The following is a 24,014-nucleotide window of genomic DNA, read 5'->3' on the forward strand; positions in this document are numbered from 1 at the left end:
GTCAGGAAACAAGCGGGGATGTGGAAATCCCACTCCCTTCTTCCTGCCTTGCCTATTGCTGCTGTAAGCAAAGAATCAGGATTTGACCCGAACTGACAGTTTTGCTTTCTGTGTTAACAGGGAAGCAGCCAGTTCATTGTTACGCAGCTAAGATGGATCTTTATGTTTGCACTAACAGAAAACTGCAAAGAATTACCTATGAAAAATGCACATAGAACTTGAAGACTTCCAGACATAAAGAGTTGGCATTTCTATATTGCAACTCTTCCTAGGATAACTATTCTTCAAGATCTGCCACAGTGAACTTATTAAAAACCCACAAAGGAGACGGAATTAAAAGAAAAGTCACAAGATCATCAAGAAATATTTCATGCTATCATTATCCCTTTTATTAGAAATTTCAAAATGCAAAAAAACCTGGCAATAGTAACATTCTGAATCCAAAAACAAACATTCAGAAGAGCTGAAATTACAGACAAAATGCAAAGCAGTTTCCTGTATTAAACATTGTCGCAAAATAACACTCTGCTGGCACTATTACTGGGAGATAACTTCATGCCAACATCGTGGCTTCTCCATATGTCAGTTAAGAAGACAGAAGTTGTTAGTGAAAACTTCCAGAGTGCTTTACAAAAACTAGGCAGAAAAAAGAAAAAAGGAAGGAAAAATCCTAATATATGCCAAATTCTTTTTGGAATAAATAACATCTCTCTGGAATATATTACATCATGCTTTGAGTGTATTTTCAAAGTATTAAGAGTTCAGAAATGTATGTAAAAACAGTAACTGGGAGCTTCAGTGACCATATTTAATCATTCAAATGTATGTTACAAGCAAGAAGTAAAAGCACAGCTTTGCTGGGGGGAAGGCGGCATCAGCCCACGCATTAACACCAGCCACCAGGTTCTGGGTTTCATGTGTCCCCGTCATGATCGAATGGTTATGCAGTCCCTTCCCACCATGATATCAAGACACTATCTGCTGTATTTCAATTTTCACAAATCTATGATCTATTATTTCAAGACGCTGCAGCTAAAAGCATGTCTAGACAGAAAAAATGCGGCAGATTCTACCTCTGCCGTTTAAGTCAATGCATTCTCGAGTCTTAAAATGTAGCTACTGTATGATAGACTTAGAGACTGTGATGATAATCACAGCTGCTCACAAAACATCTGGAGTGAGAAAAGTCAGGTCAGAAGCCAGTCTGTCTCTTTGGTTTGAAGGTGACGATAACGTTTGTCCTCTGGATTTGCACTGACCTGATCTCCCAGCACAGCGTGCAAAGTCCATGTGTTGTCTGTAGTAGCAGTTTTTAGAGAAAGCCATAGACCAGCACACTAGGATAGTACATTTCATGACTCATTCTACACCAGAGGCAGCAATGACTTCAGTGTTGGTGCCAAGTTCCCCCCGGGATGCTTGCAGCCCGCTTACCTACAAACTCCTTCACAGCAGCAGATGCTTCCTGACTTCCTCCATCAACCTGCTGCCCTTGATCTGTGCTGCAAGGCTGTGGCAATAGTTAACCGCAAAATTATTCTTCTACTGTATTCAAGGCAGTGAAGTGCCTTAATTTCCTGACTGATTAAATGCCTTCCACGAATGTAAGGTATCAGCACCATCAATCAAACCAGCTGGCAGTGTCCGACCTAGCCCCAAAACCAGCTCTCTCTTGGAAATGAATGGACAGCTTCAACAACCAATCACTTTACTAAGTAGGTGCAATTTAAAGATACTTTAAATCATAGATACTTTAATTTAGGTCTAAAATATAGATATTTTGTTATTGCTAGGGAAAGTCTCAAGATGAAAGGGAGAAATTCTGACTTGAAGTCACGGGAAGCTGAAGTTTCTCCATGTTTTAATCACAGAATTTATTAATTCTGTTATTGTTTCATCCACAGATATAATTCAAATTTTAATAATTTTTTTCATATGTAACTAATCAAACTGAAAGGGATCACCTTCAGTCACTCATACACAATAAACAAGCTTTCACATCTACAGAAAGTTGAGTTTTGATTCAGTATCCGTTCCAAAATGACAGTCCCTTCTTTTCTCACAGGCAAAGACGACTTAGTGTAACTTGTCACCCAATTACCACTCAATTTAACAGAGAGTTAAAGATCTCAAAGACATGAAGTTCCTGCCAGTATAATGAAAATCCACACCAGGACAAAAACTCAGCAAGAGATAGAGAGAACTCAAAAGCTTTAACACCACTGATAGTGTTAGAGGGAAGAACCCCACTGGGGACACCATTCTGCAGACAGACAGACACCACTTCTGCTCGCCTGATGCGCAAGCACACATTTCCTAACCAGTAAGTGCAAGTATAACTAGAGGCTAAGAAAAGGACAGGCTGGCTTTTGGCAAACCAAGCCCAAAAATATAGAGGGTACTGCAACAGGGAGCTTACAGATTTGGGAGGAGGCGGAAGAAACCAGGGAGGGCTTCAGGGAGTTGGATAGAGGGGAAAATACTAGCACATATGAGGGAAAGGCAGGCAGGGACAGCACGTGGGGTCTCATGTAGGATGTAACTGGGACCTGGAGTCATGGCAGTGGGTAGTCTAGAGGACTTGGGATGAAGACAGTTAAGATGCTCATCTCTTCAAAGAATGACTCATTTTTAGCCCCCATCCCCCAAGTTGTCCACCAGAAATTCCCCAGAAAATTGCTGTTAGGACCAAGTGGTTTCAATCCAAATCAAAGCCTATGCCTGTGTTATCCCAGACAGTAAATAAAGTCTGCAAGAATAGCTGGATGAAACACACAGCTGAAACAGCTTATGGAAACAAAACAATCACAAGCTTTATCCTCATGATCAAGAGTATCACACAACATTTAGCCGACCAATTGAGACATGCTGTCACTTCATTTTGATGATGCAATCAGCTCTACACAGTTGATCCATGTACTATGTGGGGACCTGCTGATAGAAGTGATGTTCTGCAAAGGCAGAAATGTCTATCCATATGGAGCTCATTACAAAAACGAGCCTCTCTTTACACTCCTGGTTGGATTTCTCACTTATCCTCATTATCTGTTATTGAGCATTTGCAGGGATCTAATATTCTGAACCATGGAGCCAATTTCAGTTTTACTGCTCTCCAAAGCATTTCTATAAAAGAGGTTCCAGAGATTTAATTATAAGGGGCATTTACTCCCTGTTGAAAAGATTTTAAAGTTTTATGTTTTTCAAACTATTTTTCCAAAAAGTTTAAATTAACATCTGTGTCACCTCTGAAATTCCCTACATAGCTATTTGATGTATAATAAGTTGTTTCCCAAGATTCAATGGGACCAAAGTGTTTCATGAAAATAAAGTTTTTATATTCCTTATTTTATTATCATGTCACTTGAGGTCATCATGCACCTGAAAATTTAAAGTCATCAAGTTAATGACAGATTAAAAGAAATGTCTGTAGAATGTGTTTAAGGTAGAGGAATCTGTTTCCTAAACTGACATGACTCAGATAATCTCTCTGCCTTTAAAGTTATCTTAGTCTCAGGTGTAAAATATTTCATATATGAAAGAAGTTATTCATTCAGCAATTGAAAGCTACAGTTTAAAAGTTCTCATGATAAAAATATACTCCCTTGTAGATGTTATTTATCTAGAGCTGCTCAAGAGGACAGTTTAGATTTAAGAAAGAAACAAAAAGAATCAGAAAACTTTGAATTCAAGGATTAATAATTGACCAGCTGCTAGTAATGGCTTTATTGAATTGGAAAGACAAACTGTCAGCTGCACAGAAATTCACAATATTTTATAACCCAGGTAGTATGAATTATTGAACCTGAAAATTGGCACTATTTCTCCAGGCAGAAAAGTTTTCTTGGCACTAGCCCAAGTTAATACAATAGGTCACAGAGCATCACTGTTTCCAGTCCACTGTTTCAAAGGAACGGGGAGGGAGGGAAATAATAGAAAGAAAAAAAAGACTGCATCCTTAGAAGGAAAAAAAAAAAAAGTCTTTTCATGTAGACAGCAAAACAGGACTCTGAAATGTTCATGTATGAGTACACTTCTTCCCTCTTCCATTTTTCTTTTAATACTTTGGCATTACAGGGGTATTGCTATCTCTGTTTAATAATCACATTTCATCTAAGTAGTTTTCTTGAGTTCCATCTCACATACATAATAAAACACAGTGTTTCAGAGATGTGCCAATAATGTACATAAAAATTATGTTTTTTTTCAAAAGTAATGTTTCATCATATGGTTGATAATTATATTTCAATATTGATGTCAACAGCAGCCCATGAAAACGTGCATCTTGACTCTCAACTTCAGAATTTTATGGCTTCTCATCACTTGGTAATAGACTCTCCTTAGCACCATTTTTGCTTTTTGTGTAATACAGAATATTGTCTTTCCCTCCCCGCCCCCCCCGGAAAGCTCCCAGTACAGTCAGCTGGGCTAAAATTCCAAAAACCATGCAAAGATGCTCTATCAAAACAAAGAATGTCTCAGATACTAAGGAATTAGCAAAATGCATGTACAATTATACAATATTGCTTCCTACATGAAAGGCGTGGAATGATACAGGCACCAAGAGATTTTACAGTTATGAATGAGAACATATGCATGAAGGGGGGCACGAGAAGGAACTGAAGAGAAAGGCACGGGCACTGTGGAAAGCCTCTGAATAGCAGAGCTGTAAGTCGTCATCAACATGCCATCTACCTTAAGAGAAAGAAAAATCAGATTTTGGGTGAAGGTTACTGGTATAAGGAGAGAAGAACCTTGTTAAGCAAATGCTAGAATGAGATTTCTGCTTTTCACTGTCAGCTCTGTCTCAGAAAAGGTGCCGGCTGCCAGCTCACAGAAGGATGAGAGGAGAGCCAGAGCCGCGCGTGGTGGCAGCGGGAGCAGGGACCGGGGATAGGCAGAAGGCTGGGACACCCCCTCTCTCTGGCAGCAACAAGCTGTTCAGTCTGTTCAAGCTGCCTCCTGGATTTTCACCCTGCGGCTCCGCTCTAAGTCAGGCTTAATAAAGCCTCCCTCTGTTTTCCTACACATCTCCTGTAGCACTGGGGAGTACCACCAACACCGGGAAAACGATGAGCAAGGGTGAGGGGCTTGCTAAGGTGGAGGGGAGCCACACAGGGCAGATGCACTTTGCAGGAACGTATTCCTCAGTGAGATGCCTCAGGAAAGGCAGAGGTAGGAACACATCATTCCAGTCAGATGAAAGTCAGGGGTGGTACCTCTGCCACTTCTGGAATAGACTTCCCTAGCCATTAACAGGAATACATTTCAGTATAAACTTCTCACCCAACGAGCATAGACCCACTCATCTTAAAATCATATTAAAAATATTAATGTACTATAAATAAAACCCTGAAACCAAGCGAGGACTTTGGCACACACTCTATACACGTTCACATCATGGGTAAACTGAAATCAAGTGTGACCAGCCAAGAAGAGGAGCTTCTCCAAGAGGGGTATTTCCAGGCTGTTTGGTCTCTGCATCTTACTCATGCAGCTGAACTATTCTCTTGCGAGGTCTAAAAATAAATTTTCTTTCAGATAAAGTTCAATGTTGTATATTCCAAACACACAGAGAAAGGTTCGGGGGAAAAAAAGCACAGAAAATATTATATTATCATAAAAAGGAGTTCATGTTTGAAGTTTAAAGAAAAAAGTTCACAGACCACATGCTTCAGATCAAGATTAACGGCTGGGTAACGTGACAGCTTTTGAGTACGTGTATATGTATATTGACTCTACCATTAAATTTAAACAAACTGCATCATTTTGGTTTAAAGAAAAATGACTGCTCTCTGTTTCATCTTTTCTGAAAGTCTTTTACCTTCTTCTATTACAATATTTAAAAGTTACTAATCCTGCTCAGTTTTCCTTCCCTTTGAGCAGCAGAGTGTCAGTGATATCTTATTAAACAGTCCAATTACTCTTACATTTTCTGACTCTCTAAAAAGCTTTTTCATTAAAAACAATACCACATCTAAGTGACAGTACTTTACTAAGCTTGTTTAGACCACATCAGTCTACACTTAAGGCCCTTCATTAACGCTTAACTGACTCCTCAGCTGGATCTATCACAGTGACAAAGGCATGCAATTTTAGGGGAGTGCTCCAGATTCTTCCAGGAATAAAGTTTGCCTACTTTGGCTCCAAAAAATATGTCCAATTGTACAGGTTGTCTTACTAAACCATCTCAATCCAAATTCCAAACTCAAAACAGCTTAAAACTGAGACCTCACTTCCCAGGCTCCCTGGACACAAAAAGCAGCTTGGCTGGCCCTTAAATCCCTACATCTGAAGGGACAGTTTCTGCCAACTTAGAGCCTGATAAAAACAAACAAAAACTAGCTTCGACTGCCTAGGTTCAATACTTTGAATTATTCTTCCTGTCAAGAATGATTATCTGCTCCCTATCTACGACGAACAGACACACGTGCTTACACATTCACACATAGTTTTTACAGTTTGGACATTTTTAATGGGTTTGTAACTGTAGGTAGTGTGTATATACATACTAGAAAATTTTGACAGGACTGATAAAACCTTCAAAATCTGATTTTTTAAGTCACCCTGGAGGATACATTAAATCTTGCTAAGAGGAAGCTAGCTAAATGGGGAAGAAGCTACGAGAGTTAAACCTTCCCAGGCAGTATGGTAAACAGAGATACCACACTGGAAGCTGAGAGCAAATACATGCCACATAGCAAAAAAAAAAAAAGATTTGAGAAAGTGGAAAAGGAAGCCAGTCCAGCCAAACAGCAGGGTATGAGAGGTTATCAGAAGCAAGAAAACATCCTTCTGAAAGCTGGAATCGTGTCCAAATGAAGGAAAAAGAAAGACTCATGAGCGATTGCAGGTTAAATGGGAAGACAATAATACTTCAAAAAAAATAATCTAAAGCAAATTCAAACCACAATAAGGCAAGCCAAGGCTGTCTTTTACAGCCTGAGAAACAACTAGCAGAAGACATACAAATTAACAACCACATTTTCATGTCCAAATGCAAAGTCTGTCAGTCTGGCCAATAGATGATCAAGGGATAAAAGCAGGACTTACAGAAGAAAATAAGCAAGTATTTTGAGCTCTGCATGTAGAGAACCCAGAGAGCTTGGAGAAGCTGCCACATCAGAACATTTCTTTAGGGGGGACTGGTTGGATCATCCATTTCAAACAGGTTTCGGTGGAAAAGGCTACAGAACAGATATATGAACAGTAACAATTTGTACAGTTCGGATGATACTTAAGAAAGCATTCTTAAGGAACTCATGGATGAAACAGCAGTATGACTGTCTTTTTAAAACTGCTTCAGTATCAGAGGACTGGAGAATGGCTAACATCATGCCAATTTTATAAAGGGCCCCAGGGGAGAGAAAGAAAATTTCAGGTAGCCTGACATCTGCAATGGGCAAATCGGTAGAAACTATTAAAAAGAACATTACTAGCAGACACATGGATATGTTATATTAGGCAAGTCAACACAGTTCTCCTAAAAGCCTGAAAATACCACAAATGAAAAACAAAAGCAAATATTAAGGAACAGAGAACAAAACGAGAACACTCTAATTCTAGTGCAATAAATATAGGATATATCCAACTCTTGATTAGTATTTCAGTTCTGGTCTTTTTGTAGGATTCCATTAGGACTGGGAAAGAGTAACAGAAGACAAGGTGGATGTCCAAAGATATATTGGCTATCCCATACAAGGATTGGCCAAGTACCCTGTGACTCTTCAGGTTGGAAAAGAGTTGACTGCGGCACTACGATAAAGGGCCATATGCCACTTAAAATTTCACACACATAAAAAAAAAAGAATTTACAGTTTCTTCCAATAAAAGAGGTAGGTCGTATGAAATGAAACTAGGCAATGACCAGTTCAAAAGCAAGTAAAAAAAGGTATCTTTTTGTACAACACATTCAAACTCCAAGATTACACAGGTCCACAGAACAACTAACCAAATTCATGAAAGACAATATAAGAATAAAGTATACCTATTAAACTTAAGCATCCTGCTCATTGATTTGGGAAGTTCCCAAGCCACAGATTTCTGGGTGCCAACAGAATATTCTGCAGAAGTTTACTCTGCGCGTTCATCCTGTTCTTACGCTCTCTCCTCAGCATTTGCTGGTGGCTGCAGGTGGGAAGAAGACACAGGGCTGCAGCTGAGCCTGTGGCCAACGTTGTACAGCTCTTCCCACGCAAACAGGCTCTAGCCATGGCTCCGGGTGCCACGCTTCAGCCAGCTGCCCAGCACGGGCAAAGATCTTGCAAAGCGACCAAGAACAGGGAAAATAACACCAGCCACAAAAATTATCTTACAGGAATATTGTTTGTCCCCCTTCATACGTTTTCAGCTCACCTACCGTCTGCTGCATTTATTCTACCGATTCCAAAGGCAGGGAAAGCAAGGACCAGCATGAGCAAGGCATTTGGAGAAAGTGATGCTAAGGGTTGGAGGTGGTCTCCTCACAGTTGTACCATTATAAGGCTGATTTTGACTTTCCTTTTACGAAGGTTGCCCAAAGAAAAATTATCTCTGATAATATAAACCCAACAGTAATACTGCAGACTCAGACACTGAGTAGCACGTCTGTTTTGATTCCCATTTTCACTGACGGGAACTTTATACCACTCTGACAGGTCAACTAGTCCTGGAACTCAACTTCTCACAGAAAACAGACTCTCTGATGGTGCAACCCAGCTGAATTTCCCCAAGGTTTGGTTCCTTAGGAACACAGATGATAAAGACTGGTCTGTTTACGAGGCAGAAGGGTGGAGGTTTGGCTGTTCTGGGAGGAGCAGTGGGAACGAGATGAAGACAGACTGGCCTAAAATTTGGGTTGGTTTCAAGTAATAACCTCACTACCAAACTCAGTATTTCAGAAAGCTGGTCTGGGCCTGAAGGCAAGTTTCTCATTCTTTCTTAGAGCTCTCTCAAATGAGAGATGGCATCTCCCATTACATGGGCTGCAGGCTCTAATAAATCACAGGATACAGTAAACTGAGCTGACTACTGAGTCTTACCCATAAGATCGTATTTCTTTAAGTTTGTCACAACCTGGCAGGTAATCAGAAAGAAAATGCCCTTGCTCATGTGCTTATGGGAGCCTTAGATATACAAAGAATCCTGAAGTCAGTCCTGCTTGAGATCACACGATCAGACTCGGTATCTGCAAGCAAGATAAACATATTCATGGTGGGGAAAAAAAAAATCTGTTAAAATAAAATATGCAAATGCTTTCAGGCTTGCACGTCGTTGATACTTTGGAAAGGTTTTGTGCGCCCACGATGTTTCTCCTTTCAAGGGTGTCCCCCTTTCAAGGGGACACGTCCAAATCACTACCTCAGCAGCTGCTATTCCAAATGGTGCTCAACAGTCCCAGAAATGAACAGCATCAACTTCTTTAAGTGCGTAGCAGTGAATAAATCTGTTCTGAAATGTTTACTAGGGAACAGTCTGATCATCAGGGATGGGGAAAGTGAGTATTAGACTAAGCCATTGTGGGAACATAAATCCAGGATACTGCTGTTCACATCATTGATGTTACTTGCAGTTACTTAATGTGGTTTAAGTGTAAGTCTCCCTAACCCCAAGCCTAAGTGTAGCAAAGATGTACTTTTGGAGGGAGAGAGTACATACGAGAAAGGAGGGAAAAACAAAAAGAAATCTATCTAAATTTTACTGAGACAAAGCATATCCTAAGCTGATTTTATAAAGAGAAAAAAACGTACAAGACAAATTTGTGACACGGTATTATATAAAACAAAAAGGTAAGCGATACTAAGGGGGAAAAAAAAAGTCCTCAATACATCCCTTATATGGGCCAAAGTTCCCAATGAGGCCGAAGAGAGGACCTCAACTCACTCTGTAATGAATTGGGAATGTCTCCTGAAAAATCTGCTTTTACTCTATGTTGATTTTAATTTTATTCCCTGGTAGTAGCTAACTGGTTCCATTTTTCTGTCTAATTTCTCCCCAGTTATGAAACAGGTGGTGTGAAGATTAGTTAAGTATTTAAAGAATGATGAAAAAAGGGTTTTTTAAAAAATAAATCCTGCTATTAAGCTCTTTATATTATAGTATATCCAGTATTTTTGAAGTTAACATACTTCTTACAAACCCTAGACAAGTGATGGAGTTTCTTTCTATAAAACACATCCCTGTCAGATGAATTTGTGTACACTTATGTTTTCTAGACACTCTGGATGCTTTCAATCAATACACCACTGCCAGGAGTCAGCGCGCAGTTTTCTAAAGCTGCTTAAGAGGTGAAGCTGAAAGCCTTTTCCTGTAAAGTGAAAGTAAATTACACTACTCAATTACACTTACAATCATTTTATATTGAGTTTTTTCTTCTTTAATTTTTGAGAAGTCTGTTTTGATAAGCCTATTATGCATATTGATAAGATGGATCAATTATTTTAAAAAAAAAAAAATCAACCTGAACCAGACTCTCCCTCATTTTCACCACTTAGGATACAGTACTTGCCAATAACTATGAATAATATACATTTTAAATTACACTCTGCAGTGAATATATTTATTACTGTCATATCTGAGCAAGAGGAAGCAATTGCAATACCAAGTGATGACACGTACTCATCAAACCAAAAGAGATCAAAGGATCTGAAACAAATACAAGACAGAAAAGGCTTTCATAAGCCAAAGCCCTCTGCAGCAATTCTTTGAAGACAACGTGCCTCCTCCTTCTCAGTTAACAGAATTAAAGAAGAAACAGCTCATGGGGGGTGGGGGGCAAATTCCTGCTATTTCCCTAAACTTTCTCATTCCTGTTTTCTTAAACATACACACACATTTTGATACATGTAATTAATAATAGCATGACAATTCTTCACCATTTTGACTGTAGTTTATACCCACTCATTCTTCAAGTTACAAGACTTTTGTACCCCAAACTGTCATTTATTCTGTATTTATACAGCTACCAACCTCCCTGTGGCCTTTTCATGCAGTCTGTATGTAAATGTATGTCAGCATAAGTGAAACAACGGTAATTATAATATCCTGTTCAACAACGTTCAGCAAGCTGCATCTCTTGCGTGCATGATATGAGCACTTTAACTAATAATGACCTGTTCTGTTTAGCAAAGTATTACACTGAAATGAATCATCTTTATCTTCACATTGTTTTATCCTTTTATACTTTAACTATCATGCGATCAGCTCCCATGCTAAAAACCACAAAACTAAATAAAAGAAAAAAATCCTTGAAAATGGCAGGTTTAGGTTTAAGTTTCTGATGTCAAGAATGCATTATGTCTCTGAAAAAAGGGAGCAATGAGGTTTCAAGAATACATCACACAGAAAGGAAAAAGAAAGAAAAGAGAAGCTTAGCATTACTCCACGTATCCACAAATGAGGATAATTAATGCTATATTTCTACACCTTTCAAGTCAGTGATCTACATTACTATAACTTAACAGCGTTCAGGAATGGCTGTTCCAGAAACACTATCCCATAATATTTCCATGCCTAAATGTTTTCTTTTCATTATAGCTCTTAAGACCTTTTTTTTTTTAATAATTATGTGCAAACAAGCCCATATATAACCTATACACATCTGCCAAATTTTGTTGTTCTAGAAGGAATCACACAGTGTGTGTTGATTGCTTAAGTTCACAGTGCTTAAAGATTTACTGTTACATTGATCATTAAAAGTAATACACTTAACTCTCTGGTTTTGCACTTAAACTTCATTTTTTCAGGTTTATTTTTAAAATCAATGGCACGAGGGAATTTAATGGGTTTCAGGGGAGAATTTCTTGGTTTTTCTTTCTTGGAGCTTATGGAATGAACTAATCCATCACTTCTGAAAGGAAACAAGACAACTATTTAGCAATGCGCAATAGCACTACCCAGCAACACTACCCAACAGCATGCCCAGAAAACCTCTTCTTTTTATGTTGGGGATACTTTTCCAAATTGTGGGAGAAATCACTCAAACTGCAATTTGGAAAGCCACCAGAGCGGGCACTCCAGGTGCTGCATCAATGGAAATGCAGCTCTCTGAGAGTTCCATAAAAACCCGGGACCTCCTATCCTAGAAATCACACTGTATGATGTATGTACCTAAAACGCTACCACAGCACAGGATGCTTCTTCACTTTGACAGTCAACTGTTGGTTCAATTGGAGGGAAAAAGGTTATTTCCTAATTTTTCATGCGGCTGATGCTTTCAGGTATGCCTTGAAGCTCTCCTGCTTGTGCACTCTACTCAGAAACACCAGATAAAGCCTGAACATTTTGTATCAGACCTAAGGCTTTTCTCTCCCACATGCTTAGACGTACTCATCTACTACCAAAATGACCAGAGGTTCTGCATTAAAAACCTGTAAATTCTCCCTCTGTTAAATAACATGGTCTGATACAACAACCCGCTTCATAAAGAGAGTTCAGGATCCTGTACTATTCTCTCTACACAAATAAAAACATCTCTTTTTCTTGTCTACATTATTTCATAAATTCTCATCAATCTGACATCTACTTACCTCCATCCTCCAGTTCATCTGTTTTATTTCTCAATGGTTTACCGATTTAACGCTGTTTTTAGTGTCAAAATGGAAGAGGAGAAAAAAGCATGCCTGTCAATCAGTATTTCCACAGCTTTAATTTGTCTCCCAGCCTCAAGCACTCACTCAGGAGCACTGAAGTTTCATCCACAACAGCCAGTTCTATTTAAGTCATTATTGACTGTTATTCTCTAAAATTAAGCAAAATTTCCAACATACACTGAGATGTTGGACACAAATGAGCATGAGGAAGCTTAGAATTGAAATTTGTCTTTCAATTTTTTTTAAGACAAAGGGTTCAATATTCTTTCAATAAATAAGTTTTTCAACACAAAACAATCTAACTACATGCTTCAGACTGCAAAATAAAACAGCTACAGAGCTACCACAGCACGATGCTAAAAGCTGTCCATCATCTTGGTTTGCCTGGCAGGAGATCAGGAGTTATGGAGAGTATGCTCTCTCAAGAAGCAGGTATTTATACAAATTATCTATAATTTAAGCCTTGTACATAATCCTTGGAAATTCATCACCAATGAATTGACATGTTCTATATATATAGGATGTAAATGCACTGAATATTAAATATGTGATGTAGCAGTACTTGGAGGAGGGGAGGTTTACTATGTAGCCTGTAATAATTTGCCCCATCATAACAGCAGATGCTGCTTTAATGGAAACTGCATAAAAATACTCAGATAAGCAACTACTCAGTCCTATAAGCTGCTGATTTACTACTTCAATGCAGTGGGAACAGAAGGTACCAAGCAGCTTGAAGGGTCAGGACTTAATACCTTGTGTTCATAAAGGGTTTTTCATTTAGAAAACAAAATCTTTTACAAATAATTAATTCAGCTTTATGACACTTCTGTGCACTGCTGAAATTTGGCTGCAACATTCGGATTTCTTCTAAAGCCCTAAATCTTGAAACTTTGAGGAACCTTCTATGAAAATCTCTTCTCTAGCTCTTAAAAGTTCATTAATTGCTAGCCTTAATATTGGAATCAAAAAGAATGAAACGTGATCCAGCTGGGTCATATGTTCTTAAGGCAAAGGAGAAGGAAAAAGCTTTGCAATAAAAGGAAGAAAGAGGGTTTGAGACAAATCTATATACTGTTCCATATAGCATGCTATTAATAAGATTTTCTTATCAAGGTCTCCTTGCAACATAGGTGTGGGTTTTGGTTTTGTTTTTAACCTGCAACAGAGAATGTCAACATCCCATATTTCAAACCCACCCCAAATTTTTCCTCTCTTTTAGGCTCTCGGCTGTAGAAAGCCGGACCTAGAAGTCATGGCATGCTACTGCAGCAGTAACTCTATCAGCTATACACATAAGAACAGCAAAAACGGGTCAGATCGGTACATTACCTCCCACAGTGACCATCAGTGGATACCTAAAAAAAGTGTAAAAAGATACAGCAGGGGTATAGCCTGTATATTTCATCAGTTTCCCAGCCTATGTACGGTTCAGATGGTATCATTGTGTTTAATGGCAGCGGATGGATCTTTCTCCTGTAAAGTTATCTAAATGTGCTAACAGCCCACATCAGCCACTAGCATTCCTAATTTTCCATGCCAAAGAGGTCCACAGTTTATATATGCCTGTGCTAGAAAGCACCTAACCCCGAATTCCTAACCAGAGTAGGATATGGTTCGCTATTAAGCTACACGTGCTCACACACAACGTAACTCCTTCAAAACGGGAGATAAAGGGCTGGCACTGTCTGCAGGGCCACAGCACTGTATAACATTTTATTATTTTGTTTTGACGTTTGTTTTGGTTTGGTTTTGGTGTTGGTGTTCTGGGATTTTTGGGTGTGGTTTTTTTTTGGGTGTGGTTTTTTTTTTGTTTGGGGTTTTTTGGGTGGTTTTTGTTGGGGTTTTTTTTGGTTTTTTTTTGTTGGTTGGACTCGATCTCAAAGGTCCCATCCAACCAAAAATATTCTGTGATTCTGTGAACATGCAGAAGTAGTACGGGGCTACACACACACAAAGGTAGAGTTCAGCCACATGAAAAACCATACAACTGCCTTTAACAGTACCCACGTAGGATGCCTTGGAAAAGCCAAAAATGGAGGATCTACCTGGGTCTCTCACAATCCCCTCATCCTCTCCTCTCTCCTTTGGAGCACTCTGCTCTACTTTATCGGGGAATTAAGGCAGAATCAGTGCAGCTTCGTGCAGCAGAAAAACATTACAAGTACTGCATGTCTTTTGACAGCAAACTTAATGCTGTCAGACATCTCTTGCTTTGGAACACAGCACAGGCCCACTGGCGCACTGCACGTCACTGGAGCAGAACCACCACCTTCTCCCAGAACTTCTGCCTGCCTTTGCAGGGGCTGTGCCCAGTATGCCTCTACGTGACGTGTGCTTGCCATTCTTCTTCCTTGCCATAACACAAAGGCAAACATTTAACCAATTGATTTGTCACGATAAGACAAATTTTTAGCAATTAAACATCTGCTCAACAAGCTGAAGCTCATTTACAAACTGAGGTCTCCATCTCTTCTAACACTCAATTTTCTTCTTTGATGAAACAAAAATAGCACAAACCCAAAAACACACTTCGTAATGTGTTGGGGGTTTTTAAAAGCTACAAGCAACATTTAAACAGCCAACAAGGCGGCAAGAAGGAAGGAGAGGAATAGCTACATGACAAGCTTGTAAGAAAAAATTGAGAAATGTGGCTTGACACACAGGTCACTGCAGGTGACACACGATTTACTGATGATAAGAAAGGGCCCACCTAGTACTTTCTACACTGTCAGTAATAATACCATGCTGGAGACACCTTGTCTCGGGGGAATCGGACAGCCTGATAAAGCTATCTTCAGAACAGATGTCTTATTTACTGAACTAATTCTTTCATGATGACCTTGATCAATAATACCAGAAGCAAGGCGCGCGACACTTGCATGTTCTTCTGAATTTTAAAAACCCTTGAATCTCTTCTTACCTTACCAAACACAACAGCCTGTGCGTTCAAGTTTCAACCTATTCATCAGCAAGCTTTAAAGCACATTAATGTTACAATGACACTGTTGCAACATCAGTTTCCTACTACCAGGATACGCTCACCCTCCAGCCCCCGGATTTGAACTATTGCTGAGTAAAACAAAGTGATGAAACTATTATTGCTGAATTGCGCATGATTCATAGTTGGTAATAACCACCTCCAAATGTAAAATTCAAATTTACATGCTCATAATCAAAGGTCAGAAAAAGACAGCAAGAATGGGTCATTATTCATAGCAGTTAAAGTTATACATTTACACTAGCTACTGTATATAATTCTTAGACGAACTGTGACTACACCTGTAAAGAGCATGATATATACAGAATTACAGATTTATAGCTTCTTGTATAAATCCTGCTATATTTCCCTGCAACAAAAGCTTTTTCATGCAATATTAATGCGCCATTCCTTAACACACAGTTCTCCAAATATTTAATCTCCTAAGTATCTCCTCCTTTTGTAGGAGAGAAGAACAAGCGACGACAGACTGGCTCCCCAGCATGGGAACACCTTCTGCCAGCACTCAGTGTTGCAAGCAAAGCAAATCCAGCCACTGCTGCCCTTTCACCAAAGGTATGCTTTCATTGTATATAAACAAAGCAACTTTAAAAAAAAATGTATTCTTTGTCTAAAACACTGGGCTTAAGGCTTACCTATCCACTATTACAGCTGAATTATTATCATTTGAAAGATGTAAAACATAATGGGCATAGGGACACAGGAGGATTGTGTCTAATACTCTCTAATGTAAAATATCCCTGCCTACAATCGCTCAGCATTTGGCATATCTAAGCCTTCTCAGAACCATCAAACAGAAGGCAAGAACTAGTCAATTGAACTGGTATCCAAAAAGGTCATCATCATGACAGCATGAAAGACTGTTCATCTGATCCTCCACATATGTCTTTGAGACAAGCAGCTCCATAAGAAGAATAAGACTTTTGCTTTACAGAGTACCAATATAAGCTTAATTGTGAAGCAGACATGCATTGTACCAGTTTCCAGGCTATTTTATTCTCGGCAATCACAGCCTACACATTCAGTAACTAACTGTTGGACCAATCACTACATCAGAATGGAGTACTCTGGCATTTTTCCCTTTTGAATTTTTATTATTTTTAATAAGAATGGTGAGTTCTATATAATCATCAAATACAAAAGACTTCAGCTTTAATTTAGAGCAAGAACACCCTGGCCAGCAGAAGCCTGGCATGAGGAACAGAAATAAAAAAAGACTCTTATTGCCCTTTTAAAAATCAAAAGTAGCACCTTATCAGCATAATGGCAGCATTATTTAAACAGCTTTCATGTGCCATTTTCACAACACTATTTCTATTAAATCATTGAGAATAAACATCTATTTTCATTTACTAATCTTTTTCCCAATTAGAATCTCTCTGAATCTGTGTACAATAGTAATTTATTTCTTCTCACTTGCTTGCATCTTAATTAAAATCAGCTGATGTTGACTTTCATTTTTACAATATATCTGCCTATTTCACATCATAGCACCTTCGTGACCCCCAGAGAGACATGAGCCTTTAATATTTTATTTTGACCTTGTTAAGTTACTGGAACCATCAAAGACTTTTCTTCCTTCAGTAAGCGGTTTTATGTCCTCTTTGAAACACAGAGTATGTATGAAAACACGTTGTTGAAAACTATGCTGCCTTTAAACAATATATCTCTGTTCATTTATTTAAAAAAAATTTGTTGCCTTTCAATTTATTACAAGAATTAGTTTATGAACCATACACTTCATTATTAATTGAATGAGGATAACAGCTTAAATGATACTTAAAGGCCTTTTCCCCTGAGCTTCAGGACAGAAAATCAGTTTTTGATTTTCAATTAAAAAAAAAATCATCAATAATAGGTGATTTTAAAAGAATTTATAGCCATCATCTTCTACACAGGTATCTGAGTTTACAAAAGCAGGGGGGTTGTAGAGGGAAGCAGTACCTTTTATTAGAGTAGGTGATACAGCGGAAAAGTGAAAATATCCCAACAAGGCACAGAAGCCCTCCTTCAGGCTTGTAGCAGAAAGCTTGCCTATGTGTTTGAACTCCATCATTTGGTCTAATAATAGTTATTACCTAAAATGCACACAGCATGAGAAGCAGCATCAATTCAGATGGGAAGGAGAAAGGTGCACAGCTACCCCTTCAGCCCCCACATCTTCCTTGACACCTGAAAATTTATCCTTGGAGCTCACAGAAACCACAAAATACTGGGTTTACACGTTTGCCTTGGATCTTCATCCAAATTCTCCCAGTGTTACCACCATCACAGCATAGACTCTGACTCAGGCAAAGGTTCTGGCACAGTCCAAATCCTGATGGAGGAGAAAGTCTGGTTAAACGCTACCATTTAGCAGGCTCATATTTGCATTTACCTTCAGTGTGGACCCCTAACCTGCCAGATAGCCCAAGCTATCTAACCTACCCACCCGTTAAGAGGGGGAGTATCTGGCAGAAGAGTTTCCGAGCAGAGCTCAAAGCCTTAAAGGCAACTGGGACTTCCAGTCACTTCATACTAGCTTTGGATGGCACAACTGCGCAGCGGCCGAGACGGCTGACATTTAGGAATACCGCTGCACGGAGCCTAGCTGGGAAGCATGCTGGGTTTTTTTTTTTGCTCCTTAGACAAGCAGAGCAGACATGGCCACCAAGGTCTCTTCACTCAAGCTTGTATTTACATTCCAGCAAGCAGAGTCTCAAGTTCGTCAGTCGTGTACAATCAGTATTTGGCTACTGGGTGGAGGCAACTGGAGGCAGCTGGTGACAAAGCAGGAGAGGTAAACTGTTTGCCAGGAAGAAGTAGAAGAGTTTCAACAATACCAATACAGAAGTTTAAAAAAAAAAAGAAAGTAACTAAACAAGTGAGAATAAGCATCAATAGTAAGATGAGGAGCGGTGAAGAAATATGTCTATTTTAAGGAGAAAGCAGCATGAAGGAAAGCCTAGAAACATGTACAGTCCTCTTCAGAGGATAGGAGAGAAAGAAAAAGATGCTGCTTGTGGTTGGATCAGCACTTCATCTAGGGAGAACAACAAAATTTAGGGGCTTGCAAGGAATACAGCTAATAGATCACCTGGGCATGTGCTATAGAAGAGATTACAGAAAAGTAAAGTGGAATTCCCAGTGGAAGTAATTATAATTTCAGCACTTCATATGCCATGCAGATTTACCCAAAGTCCAAAGAAGAATGCTTAATTTAAGTGCTTAGCATGCCCACCTTCTTCCCTCAGCACAGTATATCCCCTTTTCCCCCAACCACCTTCAAACACCACTGTTGGGGGGCAAAGAGCAGGTCAAGCTCTGCCACAGAAAGCAGTGAGCTGTATATGGAGAAATACAATACAAATACCCACAGCTCTCCTGTAGATTTTGTTACCAGTGAGTGCTAGCTTACCGAAAAAAATCCTTCATAAGCTCCCATCAGGTGGGGCCCGTGGCAAGTACCTAATACACCTAATATTATTGAACCTATAATTAGCAGCCTCACAGTAGCTGTTGAGACCAGCACACAGATCACAGACACAAGCTCCGAAGGAGGGACAAATTCTCTAGCTGTGAAAGCAAAGGAGCAACAGATTCCTAAGTACAAATATTTGCTGTACCATTAGTTGATAGCCGAAGTCATAGTCCCCCATGCATGTTAGCTCCCTACCCGTCCAACAGCTACAGCTAACCATCCTGCCATGTCACCGTGTAGGCAGTGCTTATAAACAACCACTCCAAGACAGAAGCAAATTCTGGTCTTTAACAAGAGACAAGTTCAAGTGAAGACCATAAATCCTACTTGCACATTTACAGAAGCATAAGCGGGCAGGTGGAATATCTACACCATAAAATCCTTGGGCAGCTTCCTCACATTAAGTACATTTGAACTGTTTAACATTTTTTCCTCATTGATATGAATTGGCTGGAATTGAAACAGAAATGTCACATTGCAAATGGTCACTTGCAGTAGCACATTCTCAGACTTCAGCAGTCAGCATTCAGGAGCAGACTTTTTTGCCCACAGGCCTAATGCGACTACTTTGTTCCTACAATACATCTGTGCTCTCCTGTATAACAAATACATGATTTTACAAAAGAAGAGCAGAGATGGACACTGTCTAAGGAAGGAGAACTACCTGTATTTTAAGAAAGACAGGTAAGAGTTAGGAGAAATCATCCCTTTATTAAAGTGACTGCAAATTCCCATCTGCCATTCAAACTGTTATTTCCACTATTATCACTCAGTCAATAAACCCTTTTACTCCTTGTAAGATGGATTCTAGCTAACCCTTGCCTTTCCACACAGGCAATAGAGGCTAACCAAAATCCTGATGCGAATAGAAGGAACCTAGAGATGCTCTGCACCACTTTGTGTTCAGATGGGCGAGAATATGGCTACCAACCACTTTGACCTGTACTCACGCATATGCAGGTCTGCTATCACCCCCAGAAGTTCTTAAAACAAACAAGTCGCCTATAATTTCTCAAGCATCATGTCTTTGTGCTCAAACCTAACCACATATTTGGATGTTACAGGCACTTTTAAGGACAGAAGCGAGGCAGATCTTCTGTTGTTGCCTCAAAACATCAGCAAACCCTAACAGGGGTCTCAAATATACAGTTTTATTTCTTCTCAGAATGCTTGTATATGAGCCTGTTTAAAAAAAAAACCCACACCCTACACCAACCTAAAAATAAAAGACACATTTTGCTGAAGCTAAAAATGCATTTGCAAATATGGTAATTGTTCCTAGATTATTTCAACATCTGAAAGCATGAAAGCATATGAGCAATGCTTTAATTTGGCTTCAGAAGTTCCCTATGAGATGGACAAATGCTAAACTGCTTGTAAAGATGGGAAAAAGGTTCCAGCAACACATTACACAGCTTGATGAAGGCCAAGCATCAAGTCAATGGTAGAGCCGAGTCCTGTACTGTGGTATTCTGCTATCAACCACAAACTTCACTTCCTTTTTCCATCAGTAAAGTGTATAACCTTCCCTCTTCTGGAACAGAAATAATGATACTATTTGGAAGGCTTCATACTGGCAAGTTAAACATACATATAAATTCTACCAAATTAAATTTAAAAGCAAGACTGTTTGGTTAGATTATGTAAACAATATGCTCCAAGACTTGCTGAGTTCTGAGAACTGAAACCACAGACAGCCAAAATACAGCTGCGCACAGTCAGATATGGTACGTCTGCTAATATTGGAAACTTTATCGTGCTGCAGCAAATTTTACTTCTGATTAGTATGTGCATAGAAGAAATATAGACTGAATGCACTGGAACAACAAAAAAAATCCCACCAAGGTTGTAAGTTATGAAAGCCAAGGGCACTCAGCTATTTTATGAAGCACTTGACAATATTTATTAGTTGTACTACTCTGGCATCTAAGAGCCCCAAGCATGGGCCAAGGCTCAGCTGTGCTCATCCTTGCAAAAACACAAAAGATAAACCATAAACTGCTGTAGGCTGCTGCTAAGGGCTTCATACAAAGCAGGGTACTGTCAAGTGCCAAACCCCCTGACTTTTAAGTATGTACATCTGAAGCACAGAGCTCACTTCCTCGGCTAGATGTTAAGTCTGGTGCTAGATTCACCTGCTGAGTGGGAGGCCACCTGGAGTTAACTGATATCAGCTGCTCGGACCACGGATGTGCCTGAACTCCCACTCTTCCCTACAGGTCAGGCATTTGAACCAAGACAGCAAGGGAAACACATCTGTCAATCTGGTAGACAGATCCTGCAGCCTGGATTCAGTAAAGCCAGAGGGGATTCAGAGGTGCGCGCTCTGCATCCTCTCTCAAAAGCTGGAGCAGTATGCAAGAAAGACCTTGAGATTTGTGGACCAAGGAGGGGAGACATGCTTCTGCAGTTTAACAGTGAGAGCACCAAGGAAGAGAGTCCCAGGTTCCAGTCCAGGCTTCTAGGGTTGTTTCTGGTTTTATCACATAACTTAGATGTAAAAATATACAAATGATCCATAAAATAAAAACCACATTGCCCAAACAAGTACCTTAACTAACAAGCTATTGAGTTGGGTTGACTCTTGCTTGTTTCCATTCTGGTCTTGTGACTCTTGCATTGCAAAAGTGAACACAAAGCAGAAATTTCTCATGCCTACTTCTTTCAGGTGCTTTTTAGTTAAGGCAATCAGGGTATGCAATGTTTGTGCTTTTTACTAAAACAGTTGGAATAAATATTTATTTTTAGGAGACAGTTCTTTCTTTGGATCTGGTTGCAAGCGTCTCACACTGGAACAGTGACATAGAGTAAGTTTTGTAACCATCTTAAAAAAAAAAAAAGAACATAGCTGCTCATTGCCTTTTAAGTTTATTTATATTTTTCTACAGTTGTATTGATAGTTAAAGGAGCTTGTCTGCTTTTCACAGCACATATTGCCATGTTTAAGAAGCGCTCTTACAAATTCTCAATTTGGCACCTCAAATAAAACACTGAGTCACAAGTCCCTCGAACCCCGAAGTTGTTCATCCTTCTATTTACTCCTTCAGCCCACTAAAATGCCAGGATATTACTCCCTGCCAAATTCTAACTTAAGCATTGAAAGAACGGCTCGCTGAGCTAAGAGGCAGGCGGCGGCACTATCCTAGCACCGCTTTCAATTTCAGACTGCTTCGGCTCAGAAACGCACCGTAACTTTTCCGTCTCCCGGCAGCTCTGCAGGCAGCCAGCCCCCTCCGGTCAGAGGGGCAGCAAGTCGCCCCCCTGCTCCCCCCAGCACCTCCAAAAACTCAGCGCAAGCGCAAAGCTCCGCACACCCGCGGCGGTTTTTCAACCTGGAGCATTTTGTATCCGATTCGAGAATGTAATCGTTCTCAGTACTGGAGAGGAACTCAAAACGCCCTGGCTGCCACCAAGGGGCAGGTCGGGCTGTCTGCGACCGGCGGGGCAACCCCGCGCAGGATCCGCGCAGGACCCTGCGCCGAGATGGGATGCGGGGCCGGTCCTACCCCGAGGGGACCGCTGCAGAGGACGCCCGTCAGCAGGGCGAGGTGGTCTCTTAACACCCTCGGCCACCCAAACCCCGAGGCGGGGAGCTCCCGATAATGCCCCGGCCTCTCGGTAAAGCCCTTCCCGGGCCGGGAGGGATGCTGCTCCCCCGCCGAGGGAGCCAGGAACCGGGCTCCCCTCGCCCCCACCCCACACAAAGGCACGGCGGGGAGGAGAGTCGGGCCCCGCTGAGCCTCCCCCATCCTGGTTCCTCCCCCTCGGCCCCGGGCAGGGGCATCGCCGCCCCGCCGGGGGCTAGACCGCGGGGGGCTCGGGGACCGCCGCGGCGGCTGCCGGCGGGGCCGGGCGGGACGGCGAGGCGCTCTGCGGACAGGTAGCTCCCTGCTTTAAAATGGAGGGGAGGGGAAGAAATGCGGCGCTCGCCGGAGAAACTTACCAGAGGAAACCGACGAGCCGGACAAACTGGAGTTACTGGATGCGGCCATGGTCCCTCCTCCTCGCCCCTTAGCTGCGAGCCCCGCGTCGGCCCCCGCTGCTGTCCGGCCGCCGCTGCCGCCAGCCCATCGCAAAGTGCCGGAGCCAGAGCCGGAGCCGCGCCGAGCCGCCGCAGCCCGCGCTCGGCTCCCCGCGCCGCCGGGGAACGGGGGGCGGTGGCGCCCCGCCGAGGCGCTGCCGGCCGCTCTGCGGGGCTAAGCCAAGCCTCTCGGCAGGTCAGGGAAAAAGGCCCCGCGGCGCTTTCCAGCGCTTCCCTCCGCCTGGTGAGCCGGGCTCACCTTGTGACGGGGAGAGCCGCCCTGCCAGCGCCTTCCCTCGCCTCCTCCCTTCCCGTCCCTTCCTTTCCTTTCCCTTCCCCGCCTCCTCGCGGGCAGCGCTGACAGCCCGCCGGGGAGACCCGCCGCCGCAGCTCCCCTCACGCACACAAAGGAAGCGGCGGCGCTGCCGGCCGGGCTGCCGGCCCCGGCTGAGCGGGCAGGGTGGGTCCCGGGCGGGCGAGCCCCGGCGGCGCGGCAGCCCCGCCGAGCGGCGGCCGAGCCCCTTTCCGGCCGCCACCGCCTGGCACGGGGCTGGCGGCGAGCGCGGCTCCTGCCATGTGCCGGCGCCCGTCCCGGCAGCGCCTGTTGAGCGCCTCGGCCCCGCACCCCCCCCCCCCCGGCGGTGCCGCAGCGTGGGCTCCGCGCTCGGCTGTGCTCCCCCGGGAGCGCCACCGGCCCTACCGGCGCTCGTCCCCTCCTCCCGGGCCGCCGGAGACCCCCCCGCTACAGCGGGGCTGCGCACCCGGGGCAAGGCTTCGACCCCGCCGCCCTTTGTCCGCCTCCTTTCTCCGCGGGTCGCCCTGCGCTCCCACCTAGACAAGCTCCCACCCTCACTTTCCTTCCCTTTTATTTATTTTTTTTTCTCCCTCCTGATACCCATTTTCTTAATTAAACAGTTGCCAGGTGCGCAGCCGAGGCCGCGGGCGCTGCGGGGTCCTGGCTCGGCCACA

The 24,014-nt window shown here is 41.9% G+C and overlaps 1 protein-coding gene across 1 annotated transcript in view; it reads right to left on the reverse strand.

Annotated features, from left to right (window-relative positions):
* CHN2 (chimerin 2) overlaps positions 1 to 23,449 on the reverse strand; it is a 167,712-nt gene extending 144,263 nt beyond the window's left edge. Inside the window, exon 1 of the mRNA XM_074151192.1 lies at positions 22,968 to 23,449. Within this exon, the coding sequence (XP_074007293.1) occupies positions 22,968 to 23,016 (49 nt within the window). The 5' untranslated portion in view covers positions 23,017 to 23,449. The remainder of the gene's footprint in view (positions 1 to 22,967) is intronic.
* Between the last annotated feature and the right edge of the window lie 565 nt (positions 23,450 to 24,014).

Source organism: Numenius arquata, chromosome 7 (genome assembly GCF_964106895.1).
Source record: "Numenius arquata chromosome 7, bNumArq3.hap1.1, whole genome shotgun sequence".
Lineage (NCBI taxonomy): Eukaryota > Metazoa > Chordata > Aves > Charadriiformes > Scolopacidae > Numenius > Numenius arquata.